The following is a 12,692-nucleotide window of genomic DNA, read 5'->3' on the forward strand; positions in this document are numbered from 1 at the left end:
TAACCGGTTTCCCTGAATCCCTTCACTAAATATTACCCTGCTCACACTCCAACAGATCGTCAGGTCCCAAGTACCATTCGTCTCCATTCACTCCTATCTAACACGCTCACGCACGCTTGCTGGAAGTCTAAGCCCCTTGCCCACAAAACCTCCTTTACCCCCTCTCTCCAACCCTTTCAAGGACGACCCCTACCCCGCCTTCCTTCCCCTATAGATTTATATACTTTCCATGTCATTCTACTTTGATCCATTCTCTCTAAATGACCAAACCACCTCAACAACCCCTCTTCTGCCCTCTGACTAATACTTTTATTAACTCCACACCTTCTCCTAATTTCCACACTCCGAATTTTCTGCATAATATTTACACCACACATTGCCCTTAAACAGGACATCTCCACTGCCTCCAACCGTCTCCTCGCTGCTGCATTTACCACCCAAGCTTCACACCCATATAAGAGTGTTGGTACTACTATACTTTCATACATTCCCTTCTTTGCCTCCATAGATAACGTTTTTTGACTCCACATATACCTCAACGTACCACTCACCTTTTTTCCCTCATCAATTCTATGATTAACCTCATCCTTCATAAATCCATCCGCCGACACGTCAACTCCCAAGTATCTGAAAACATTCACTTCTTCCATACTCCTCCTCCCCAATTTGATATCCAATTTTTCTTTATCTAAATCATTTGACACCCTCATCACCTTACTCTTTTCTATGTTCACTTTCAACTTTCTACCTTTACACACATTCCCAAACTCATCCACTAACCTTTGCAATTTTTCTTTAGAATCTCCCATAAGCACAGTATCATCAGCAAAAAGTAACTGTGTCAATTCCCATTTTGAATTTGATTCCCCAAAATTTAATCCCACCCCTCTCCCGAACACCCTAGCATTTACTTCCTTTACAACCCCATCTATAAATATATTAAACAACCATGGTGACATTACACATCCCTGTCTAAGACCTACTTTTACCGGGAAGTAGTCTCCCTCTCTTCTACACACCCTAACCTGAGCCTCACTATCCTCATAAAAACTCTTTACAGCATTTAATAACTTACCACCTATTCCATATACTTGCAACATCTGCCACATTGCTCCTCTATCCACTCTATCATATGCCTTTTCTAAATCCATAAATGCAATAAAAACTTCCCTACCTTTATCTAAATACTGTTCACATATATGCTTCAATGTAAACACTTGATCTACACATCCCCTACCCACTCTGAAACCTCCTTGCTCATCCGCAATCCTCCATTCTGTCTTACCTCTAATTCTTTCAATTATAACCCTACCGTACACTTTTCCTGGTATACTCAGTAAGCTTATTCCTCTACAATTTTTACAGTCTCTTTTGTCCCCTTTCCCTTTATATAAAGGGACTATACATGCTCTCCGCCAATCCCTAGGTACCTTCCCCTCTTTCATACATTTATTAAACAGAAGTACCAACCACTCCAACACTATATCCCCCCCTGCTTTTAACATTTCTGTCATGATCCCATCAGTTCCAGCTGCTTTACCCCCTTTCATTTTACGTAATGCCTCACGTACCTCCCCCACACTTACATTCTGCTCTTCTTCACTCCTAAAAGATGGTATACCTCCCTGACCAGTGCATGAAATTACTGCCTCTGTTTCTTCCTTAACTTTTAAAAGTTCCTCAAAATATTCTCGCCATCTACCCAATACCTCCATCTCCCCATCTACTAACTCCCCTACTCTGTTTTTAACTGACAAATCCATATTTTCCCTAGGCTTTCTTAACTTGTTTAACTCACTCCAAAATTTTTTCTTATTTTCATTAAAATTTCTTGACAGTGCCTCTCCCACTCTATCATCTGCTCTCCTTTTGCACTCTCTCACCACTCTCTTTACCTTTCTTTTGCTCTCCATATACTCTGCTCTTCTTATAACACTTCTGCTTTGTAAAAACTGTAGCTACAACTAAATAATGATCCGATATATCAGTTGCCCCTCTATAAACATGTACATCCTGGAGCCTACCCATCAACCTTTTATCCACCAATACATAATCTAAAGTAAAAGGACACAAGTGCAACTAATGTGACATTTTTTGTGGCAACGTTTCGCTCTCCAGGAGCTTTATCAAGCCTTGATAATGGCTTGATAAAGCTCCTGGAGAGCGAAACGTTGCCACAATAAATGTCACATTAGTTGCACTTGTGTCTTTTTACTTTACATATTGTCGGTAATTCTACCAACTTTATTACAATACATAATCTAATAAACTACTTTCATTACGTGCTACATCATACCTTGTATATTTATTTATCCTCTTTTTCATAAAATATGTATTACTTATTACCAAATTTCTTTCTACACATAGCTCAATTAAAGGCTCCCCATTTACATTTACCCCTGGCACCCCAAATTTACCTACTACTCCCTCCATAACATTTTTACCCACTTTAGCATTGAAATCCCCAACCACCATTACTCTCACACTTGATTCAAAACTCCCCACGCATTCACTCAACATTTCCCAAAATCTCTCTCTCTCCTCTACACTTCTCTCTTCTCCAGGTGCATACACGCTTATTATAACCCACTTTTCACATCCAATCTTTATTTTACTCCACATAATCCTTGAATTAATACATTTATAGTCCCTCTTTTCCTGCCATAGCTTATCCTTCAACATTATTGCTACTCCTTCTTTAGCTCTAACTCTATTTGAAACCCCTGACCTAATCCCATTTATTCCTCTCCACTGAAACTCTCCCACCCCCTTCAGCTTTGTTTCACTTAAAGCCAGGACATCCAGCTTCTTCTCATTCATAACATCCACAATCATCTCTTTCTTATTATCTGCACAACATCCACGCACATTCAGACTTCCCACTTTGACAATTTTCTTCTTCTTATTCTTTTTAGTAATCTTTACAGGAAAAGGGGTTACTAGCCCATTGTTCCCGGCATTTTAGTTGACTTTTACAACACGCATGGCTTACGGAGGAAAGATTCTTATTCCACTTCCCCATGGATATAAAAGGAAAATTAATAAGACCAAGAACTATTAAGATAAAATCAAAGAAAACTCAGATGAGTGTGTATAAATAAATGTATACATGTATGTGTAGTGTGACCTAAGTGTAAGTAGAAGTAGCAAGACATGCCTGTAATCTTGCATATTTATGAGACAGACAAAAGACATCAGCAATCCTACCATCATGTAAAACAATCACAGGCTTTCGTTTTACACTCACTTGGTAGGACGGTAGTACCTCCCTGGGTGGTTGCTGTCTACCAACCTATTATATATATATATATATATATATGTCGTGCCGAATAGGCAGAACTTGCTATTTTGGCTTAAATAGCAACGCTCATCTTGCCATATAAGACAAACGAAAATTTGTGTATGCAATAATTTCGCCAAAATCATTCTAAACCTAACGAAAAAAATATATTTCACTGTGTTTGTTTAGTATTAAATTATGGTAAACAAATGTAAAATATATTTAGTTGGGTTAGGCTAAAATAAATTGTTCTTCTTATAATAAGGTTAGGTAAGTTTTCTAAGATTCTTTTGGTGCAAAATCAAAATTTTTTACATTAACATTAATGAAAAAAATATATCTTTAAACGTGTAAGAGAAAATTTCAGAAAGGACTTAATTTTAAATGAATTCTTGCTAATTGACCAGTTTTACATATTCGGCACGACATATATATATTATTATATATATTATATATATATATATTATTATATATATTATTATATATATTATTATATATATTATTATATATATTATTATATATATTATTATATATATTATTATATATATTATTATATATATTATTATATATATTATTATATATATTATTATATATATTATTATATATATTATTATATATATTATTATATATATTATTATATATATTATTATATATATTATTATATATATTATTATATATATTATTATATATATTATTATATATATTATTATATATATTATTATATATATTATATATATATATATATATATATATATATATATATATATATATATATATATATATATATATATATATATATATATATATATATATATATACACAGTGGACCCCCGCTTAACGATCACCTCCAAATGCGACCAATTATGTAAGTGTATTTATGTAAGTGCGTTTGTACGTGTATGTTTGGGGGTCTGAAATGGACTAATCTACTTCACAATATTCCTTATGGGAAAAAATTCGGTCAGTACTGGCACCTGAACATACTACTGGAATGAAAAAAGTTCGTTAACCGGGGGTCCACTGTGTATATATATATATATATATATATATATATATATATATATATATATATATATATATAAAATATATATATATATATAAAATATATATATATAATATATATATATAATTTATTTATTTATTTATTTATTTATTCAACAAGATAGTTAAACCGTCTGTTTTCTCATCAATGTTTTTGAGAGCTTTATGAATTTGTAGTCGAGAGTTCATAGATGAGGAAATATCCAAAATTTATGAAATAGGTAATGATTTGAAATACCCAAGAAATGTAATTGATAAATCTTTTAAAGTTGCTAGAAATACTTTTTACAATCCAAAAAGGGACAACCAGCCTTATTCAACTAAAAATATGTTGGTTCTCCCTTACCATGGAAACTTGGTTGATATGCCTTCTCTTAAGACTTTTAATATTAAAGTTGTATTCAAAAATCTTGGTACAGTAAAAAAAACTTTTGATAAAGAATTCCCCCCAAAATGCTGCTGGATGTGTCTATAAGATTCCTTGTAAAATTTGCGATAAAGTTTAGTACGGTCAAACTGGTAAAAATCTCGAACTAAGATTAAAACAACATAAATAAAGCATTAGAACTGGACAAGATTCCAATGCTCTATTTATTCATGTAAGAGATTTTAACCATCCAATTGATTTTCAAAAAGTTGAGAAAGTAGTATCAAGCAAGTCTATGGTCGACAGGAATATAATTGAATCTTGTTTCATAAAAAGCAGTTTTGACAATAATAAGAATATTTCCTTTGGTTTATATAAATTAGATCCATTTATAATTAATAGAATTTGGGAAGAATTTAATAATACATTGGACAAATAATAATTTTTTAAATTTCTTATTTCTTGGGTAGAATAGTTTGTTGGTGGGTTGTACGAAGGACCTGTCTAGTTCGGCCGGCGGGCCTGCTGTCTCACGTCAGGTGTTTCGTTGTTGTGGGATCTGATAGTGAGGTGTGGGCTTTCCCTTTATATTCCTTCCTTTGATGCTTTACTTTCATTGTTCCTTGATAATGTGAGTAGTCACGAAAGTGCTTGGAACTTCTCTATTCTTTCACTCACACACACACACACACACACACACACACACACACACACACACACACACACACACACACACACACACACGTGTGAGCGAGCCCCTGGTTTACCCGACGGTGTAAGGAGGCAAAAACAAAGTGCAATAGAGAATGGAAAAAGTACAGAAAGCAGAGAACACACGAAAATAGGGAGATCAGTCGCAGAGCCAGGAATGAGTATGCACAGGTAAGGAGGGAGGCCCAGCGACAGTATGAAAATGACATAGCATCGAGAATCAAGACTGACCCGAAACTGCTGTATAGCCTCATCAGGAGGAAGACAACAGTCAAAGACCAGGTGATCAGATTAAGGACAGAAGGTGGAGAACTCACAAGAAATGATCAGGAGGTATGTGAGGAGCTGAACAGGAGATTTAAGGAAGTTTTTACAGTAGAGACAGGAAGGGCTGTGGGAAGACAGCACAGAAGGGAACATCAAGAGGGAACATACCAACAAGTGTTGAATGACATACGAACAACCGAGGAGGAGGTGAAGAAGCTCCTAAGTGACCTTGACACCTCAAAGGCGATGGGACCGGACAACATCTCCCCATGGGTCCTTAGAGAAGGAGCAGAGATGCTGTGCGTGCCTCTAACCACAATCTTCAACACATCCCTTGAAACTGGGCAACTACCTGAGAAATGGAAGACAGCTAATATAGTCCCCATATTTAAGAAAGGAAACAGAAACGAGGTGCTAAACTACAGACCTGTGTCTCTGACATGTATTGTGTGCAAAGTCATGGAGAAGATTATCAGGAGGAGAGTGGTCGAACACCTGGAAAGGAACAAGGTTATAAATGAAAACCAGCATGGGTTCATGGAAGGCAAATCATGTATCACAAACCTCCTGGAGTTTTATGACAAGGTAACAGAAGTAAGACACGAGAGAGAGGGGTGGGTAGATTGCGTTTTCCTAGACTGCAGGAAGGCCTTTGACACAGTTCCCCACAAGAGATTAGTGCAGAAGCTGGAGGATCAGGCGCATGTAACAGGGAGGGCACTGCAATGGATAAGGGAATACCTGACAGGGAGGCAGCAACGAGTCATTGTACGTGAAGAGGTATCACAGTGGGCGCCTGTGACGAGTGGGGTCCCACAAGGGTCAGTTCTAGGACCAGTGCTATTTTTGATATATGTGAACGACATGACGGAAGGAATAGACTCCGAAGTGTCCCTGTTTGCAGATGATGTGAAGTTGATGAAAAGAATTAAATTGGATGAGGATGAGGCAGGACTGCAAAGAGACCTGGACAGGCTGGACATGTGGTCCAGTAACTGGCTTCTCGAATTCAATCCAGCCAAATGCAAAGTCATGAAGATTGGGGAGGGGCAAAGAAGACCGCAGAGAGACTATAGGCTAGGTGGACAAAGACTACAAACCTCACCCAGGGAGAAAGACCTTGGGGTGACCATAACACCGAGCACATCACCGGAGGCACACATCAACCAAATAACTGCTGCAGCATACGGGGGGGGGGGGGAGGACCTAGTAGCGATCAGTGAAGAGGCGGGGCCAGGAGCCGAGTCTTGACCTCTGCAACCACAATTAGGTGAGTACAGTTAGGTGAACACACACACACACACACTTTTTTTTTTTTATTTATTTATTTTATGTGTGTGTGTAAAATGCTGACAAGTGGTGAGAAGACATTGAATGCAAGGAATATTTTTAGATACAGTACTTCACACACGGTGGCCTTATCAAATAAGTACATGTACAGTACTTGATAAAGCCCTCCCATGGGTTAAAATACCAATAATGACTTCCCTTCATTAATGTCTACTGTACTGCACATTTTAAGTCTTAATCTAATGGCAATTAAGAAGCACAACAACATATAGAAATTGCCTTTATATGATTGAAGATTAATGCAAATGTTATGGTTAACATTTTGTGTATAGTTCTTGAATTTAAATATACAGTAGTATTTAAATGATGCATTTTACCTAGGGAAATAAATTTTTTAAAATGAAAAAAATTTGTGTACAGGTTCTCCATCACAAATCCGGCATCATTGGGACCTGTAGTGTGCCGGATTACTGAGTTTGCTGAATTACAGAGTGGTTAGGTTAGAATACACGTAATAAAATTAACCAACTTCACTTACACAGTTCATTGAACATTGGCAAAAATCGAATATTTCCGCTACTTTGAGCTCAATTTCAAGGTACTTTTCGTCATGAAAGCAATCAAAATCATGTCTATTTCTGTAATATATCTTCCATTCTATCAAACGAGTCCAAAAAAATGAGAATACAACCATAAAAAACATACAAAAATATACTGCAGAGGCGGCTATTGGCTGAGAAGTTAACTCCCTTATTTATCATCCGTCTTTTTTATTTTTGTTGTACGTTAAGAAGCATCTTTCCATCATACGTTGCCCAAGTTTCAATGAGATAGCCCAACAAACAACAGAGAAAAAAAAATATTTACCAAAAATTATATATGGCAAGCCCAAGCCAGGTACTGGAAATAAGTCACTTTGTCTGACTTTTCTGGATTATCCTAGGTTCTCTATACATACACTGTTATGTATGATAATCTATGTAACTGTATTTGTGTATACCTGAATAAACTTATTTACTTGTAGTCTGTCAACTGAGTACAAGAAACCGCCCATTCACTTATTTCAACTACCCAATAAAGTGGTCAGAAATTGGCAATTTGGCCGATTTCACACTAATTTCAACAGATGCCAATTTCAAAATAGGATCCAGAATAAATAATGCAGACATTCCTGGCAATGAAATAACATTTTCTCTGTTCATTAGTCACAGCTACAAGCCCCTATTATATTACTCTTGCTTTTCATTTGGAATTTTTATTCACAAAAAAAAAAAAAAAAAAGATTTACTGTTATGCAGACTTCTGCATTATTGTAATAATTGTATAAATAATGTCAAGCCATTCTTGACTCCGTATTGGACTGGCCGGCGGACAGGTATTGGACGGTGACGTCATTTGTTTACTCTTGAGCTTCGCTAAAGAACAGAACATTTTCGCTACTGTGAGCGCAATTTCTAGGTACTTTTCGTCATGAAAGCAATCAAAATCATATCTATTTCTGTAATATATCTTTCATTCTATCAAATGAGACCGTAAAAATGAGAATATAACCATAACAACCATACAAAAATATACCGCTAAGTGGCCGCTAATGGCTGAGAAGTGAACTCCGCTATTTATGGTCTGATTTCTTTCATTTTTGGTGTACGTGAAGAAGTATCTTTCCATCATACATTGCCCAAGTTTGAATAAGATAACCCAACAAACAACTGAGAAAATATAATAATAATAATATCTTTATTTACTACACGTACATGTACAAGGTATACAGGCCTAGCTGATATCAGTGACATACTACTATATAGAAAGCCACTTGTTATGCAGAGTATTTCAAGAAAATTAGGTCAGTGTCCCAGGATAACACCCACACTAGTCAACTAACACCCAGGTACCCATTTACTGATGGGGTAAACATAGACAACAGGTGTAAAGAAACACGCTTAATGTTTCTACCCTGGCTGGGAGTCGAATATTTACCAAAAATCATATATGGCTAACCCAAGCCAGGTACTAAAAGTAAGCCACGTTGACTTTTTTTGGGTTATCCTAGGTTCTCTACACATATGGTGCTGTGTGAGATAATCTATATAGAGAAAATAACTTTTGTTTCATGTTTATGGTGGAATACGAGTGTATATCACAGTTAGCCCTGTGCTACACTCCTTTTTCTCTAATATAAACCCCCAAAACAGGGATAGGAGAATGGTATTTGTATACCATATCCTCTTTATACCTCCGTCGAACTGCTCGCTCGGTGTTATGCCAAATATTATTCATTCTGGAGTATTTAACATGTTTTATGTTATTTATATTGTTTCTTATGTCATATTAGATCAATTGTGATAGGCAAATAAGCTGTAGTGTTGATATTAGCATAATAATAAAGCATATTCTCCTGCTTCATGAGACTGAGTTCATGGCAACTGACAGTGGCTTCAAAGCCACCTTATCTTTAATGTATAGTGTACTGTGTAGGTGCTTTACATAATGAGCATTTCTTTTATTCATTGGAACTAAGGCTAGGGCTATAAGTAAGCAGGTTAAAACAATAAATGGAGAAAAAGAAATTGGAATGACTTGTGTGCCACCAAACAGTACCAGCAGGTTGGTGTGGCGACCCTGGAAATTTGAAATTATGCTAGCCAAAATTAGTGCCGAATAACTGAAGGAACCGAATAACTGATTGCCGGATTTGTGATGGCGGACCTGTAGTAGTAATATTGAACTTTAACAAAACAATTTAAAGCTTAAAATAGAACAAAAAAAAGGTAGTAATTTGCTGAATGTATCATATTATTTGTAAACAGGTAAGCAAGACTGGGGCAGAGGGTGCTGTTTTAGATGAAGCTAAGAATATTAACAAATCACTATCAGCCTTGGGCAATGTTATTTCTGCCCTTGCTGATAACACCAAAACACATGTTCCATATCGAGATTCTAAGCTCACTCGAATTCTTCAAGAATCACTTGGTGGTAATGCCCGAACTACTATTGTTATTTGCTGTTCTCCGGCTTCCTTCAATGAGTCTGAAACCAAGTCCACGCTTGACTTTGGCAAGAGGTAATGTCTAGATACAATACTTAGAGAATGTGTTTTGAGTATTAATGCTTGTATATACAGTTCTGTTGTAAGCAGCTGAAACATTTTGAAAGCGATGTATGTGTATATGTATACGCTGTATTAGTAAGATGACATAAACTGTATTTAATTTGAAACTCATTCTTGCTGGCAGAGCTAAAACTGTGAAGAATGTGGTGACAGTCAATGAGGAGCTCACAGCTGAGGAATGGAAACGTCGTTATGAGAAGGAGAAAGAGAAGGTTGTGTTTGTTTCTTGAGTTTTGTTGAACTTTTACTGAAGGATTAAAATTATAGTTTAGTCAGTGGAATATAACTAAAAGAAATTATGATTTCTTTATCTCTCAAGGTAGAGATTCAATCAGTAAGGAGAACCAACTGGTGTACCTATTTCTGATGGCAGTGTAATTCTTAACAAATTGCCTAAGGGTTAAAACATTGCTTTAATTCATAAATTTGCTTTGTATGTTGTGGTACAGGTAGCGAAGCTAAAGGCACAATTGGAGAAAATGGATCTTGAGCTTGGACGATGGCGTGCCGGCGAGTCTGTAAGCACTGATGAGCAGGTTGCTATTGACATGGAGGCCTCGACAACCTCACAACAATTTAGTAAGTTTTTTTGAAGGTGGAGTTGTAGGTCATAGTTGTGTGTACATCCATCTCATTTATTGAATTGTACTTGCTCTTTGTTACCAGTAAAGGCAGATGCTCGTTGACACTTGCATGATATACAGTGGTCCCTCGTTTTTCGTAATTAATCCGTTCCTGGAGCTGTTACTATAAACGAAATTTACGATTACGAATCAATTTTCCCCATAAGAAATAATGTAAATACAATTAATCCGTTCCCGACACCGAGAAGTATTAAAACAAAAAAATTTTTAACATGAAATATACATGTAGTACATAAACAATACAATGGGAAATGATGAATGAAACATTAACAGCATAACACTTACCTTTATTGGAGATTCTTCTTAGTGTATGGGAGACTGGAGGAGGAGAGAGAGTGGATTGTTTATGGTTTGGAAGGGGGAATCCCCTTCCATCAACACCTCAGGTACCATTTGCTTTTTTGGGGTTGCTTCTCTTCTCTGTTTCTTAATGCCACTAGGACCACCTTGAAAGTCACTGGAGTCCTGTCTCACAAAATAACTGTGGAGAGAGCTCTGTTTCTGGCGTCTCTTTAACACTTCCATCTTACCCCACATAGTAAAAATCTCTTTAATTTCTGAAGAAGGCACCTTCTTCCATCTCTCTTCCTCCTCCTCTGCAGCAAGATTCTGAGCTGCAATGTGTTGTTCTTCCTGCTGAAGCTCTTGCAGCTCCTCAGTGGTGAGCTCTTCATTGTGGTCTTCCACCAATTCTTCCACATCCTCCAAACTCACATCCAACCCCATGGAACTCCCCAGTGCCACAATTGATTTTACAACAGACATAGGCTCATTAGGGTCAGTCCCAAATCCTTCAAAATCCCTCTTGTCGACACAATCTGGCCACAATTTTCTCCAGGCAGAGTTCAAAGTCCTGGTAGTCACTCCCTCCCAAGCCATACCTATAAGGGTTATGCAGTGGAGGATGCTGAAGTGTTCTCTTCAAAATTCCCTTAGGGTCAAGTGAGTGTCTGTGGTCACAGTCAAGCACCTGTGAAACATTGCTTTTGTGTAGAGTTTTTTAAAGTTTGCAATAACCTGCTGGTCCATGGGTTGGAGGAGAGGAGTGGTATTCGGGGGCAAGAACTTTACTGTGATGAACCCAAACTCCTCAAAAATTAGATCATCCAAGTTTGGAGGATGAGCAGGTGCATTGTCCATTACTAACAGGCACTTGAGATCCAATTTCTTTTCCAGGAGATACTCCTTCACACTAGGGCCAAACACCTCATTGAACCACTCGACGAAAATTTCCCTCGTGACCCATGCCTTACTACTAGATTTCCAAAACACACACAATTTACTCTTCATAACATTGTTTTTCCTGAACACACTGGGATTTTCAGAATGGTACACTAGTAATGGCTTCACTTTGAAATCCCCACTAGCATTAGCACAGAACATTAGCGTCAGCCTGTCTTTCATAGGCTTGTGTCCTGGCATTGCCTTTTCCTCTTGTGTAATGAAGGTCCTCTTTGGCATTTTCTTCCAAAAGAGGCCTGTTTCGTCACAACTGAACACTTGTTAAGGTTTCAGTCCTTCAGCCTCTATGTACTCCTGGAATTCATGCACATATTTTTCAGCCGCCTTGTGGTCCGAACTGGCAGCCTCACCATGCCTTACCACACTGTGTATACCAGTACGGTTCTTAAATCTCTCAAACTAGCCTTTGCTGGCCTTAAATTCACTCACTTCACCACTATTTGCAGGCAGTTTCTTGACCAAATCTTCATGCAACTGCCTAGCCTTTTCACAAATATTCGAAGTCATAAGAGTATCTCCTGCTAATTGTTTCTCATTTATCCACATCAATAATAACTTCTCAACCTCTTCCAGTACTGGTGATGTCATTTTTGTCAGCATAGTTACTCCCTTTGCAACAACAGCATCCTTTATTTCCTTTTTCTTGGCCACTATGGAACATAAGGTTGTGTAGGGTTTCTTATACATCCTGGACAGTTCGGCCACACTTGTACCACTTTCATATTGTTCAATAATGGTTTT

The 12,692-nt window shown here is 37.2% G+C and overlaps 1 protein-coding gene across 1 annotated transcript in view; it reads left to right on the top strand.

Annotated features, from left to right (window-relative positions):
* LOC128703871 (kinesin heavy chain) overlaps positions 1-12,692 on the top strand; it is a 102,807-nt gene that overhangs the window by 34,128 nt on the left and 55,987 nt on the right. The window contains exons 6-8 of the mRNA XM_070087020.1: positions 9,764-10,017; positions 10,190-10,277; positions 10,515-10,644. Coding sequence (XP_069943121.1) covers positions 9,764-10,017; positions 10,190-10,277; positions 10,515-10,644 — 472 coding nt within the window. The remainder of the gene's footprint in view (positions 1-9,763; positions 10,018-10,189; positions 10,278-10,514; positions 10,645-12,692) is intronic.

The sequence above is a fragment of the Cherax quadricarinatus genome, chromosome 20, assembly GCF_038502225.1.
Source record: "Cherax quadricarinatus isolate ZL_2023a chromosome 20, ASM3850222v1, whole genome shotgun sequence".
In the NCBI taxonomy this organism is placed as follows: domain Eukaryota; kingdom Metazoa; phylum Arthropoda; class Malacostraca; order Decapoda; family Parastacidae; genus Cherax; species Cherax quadricarinatus.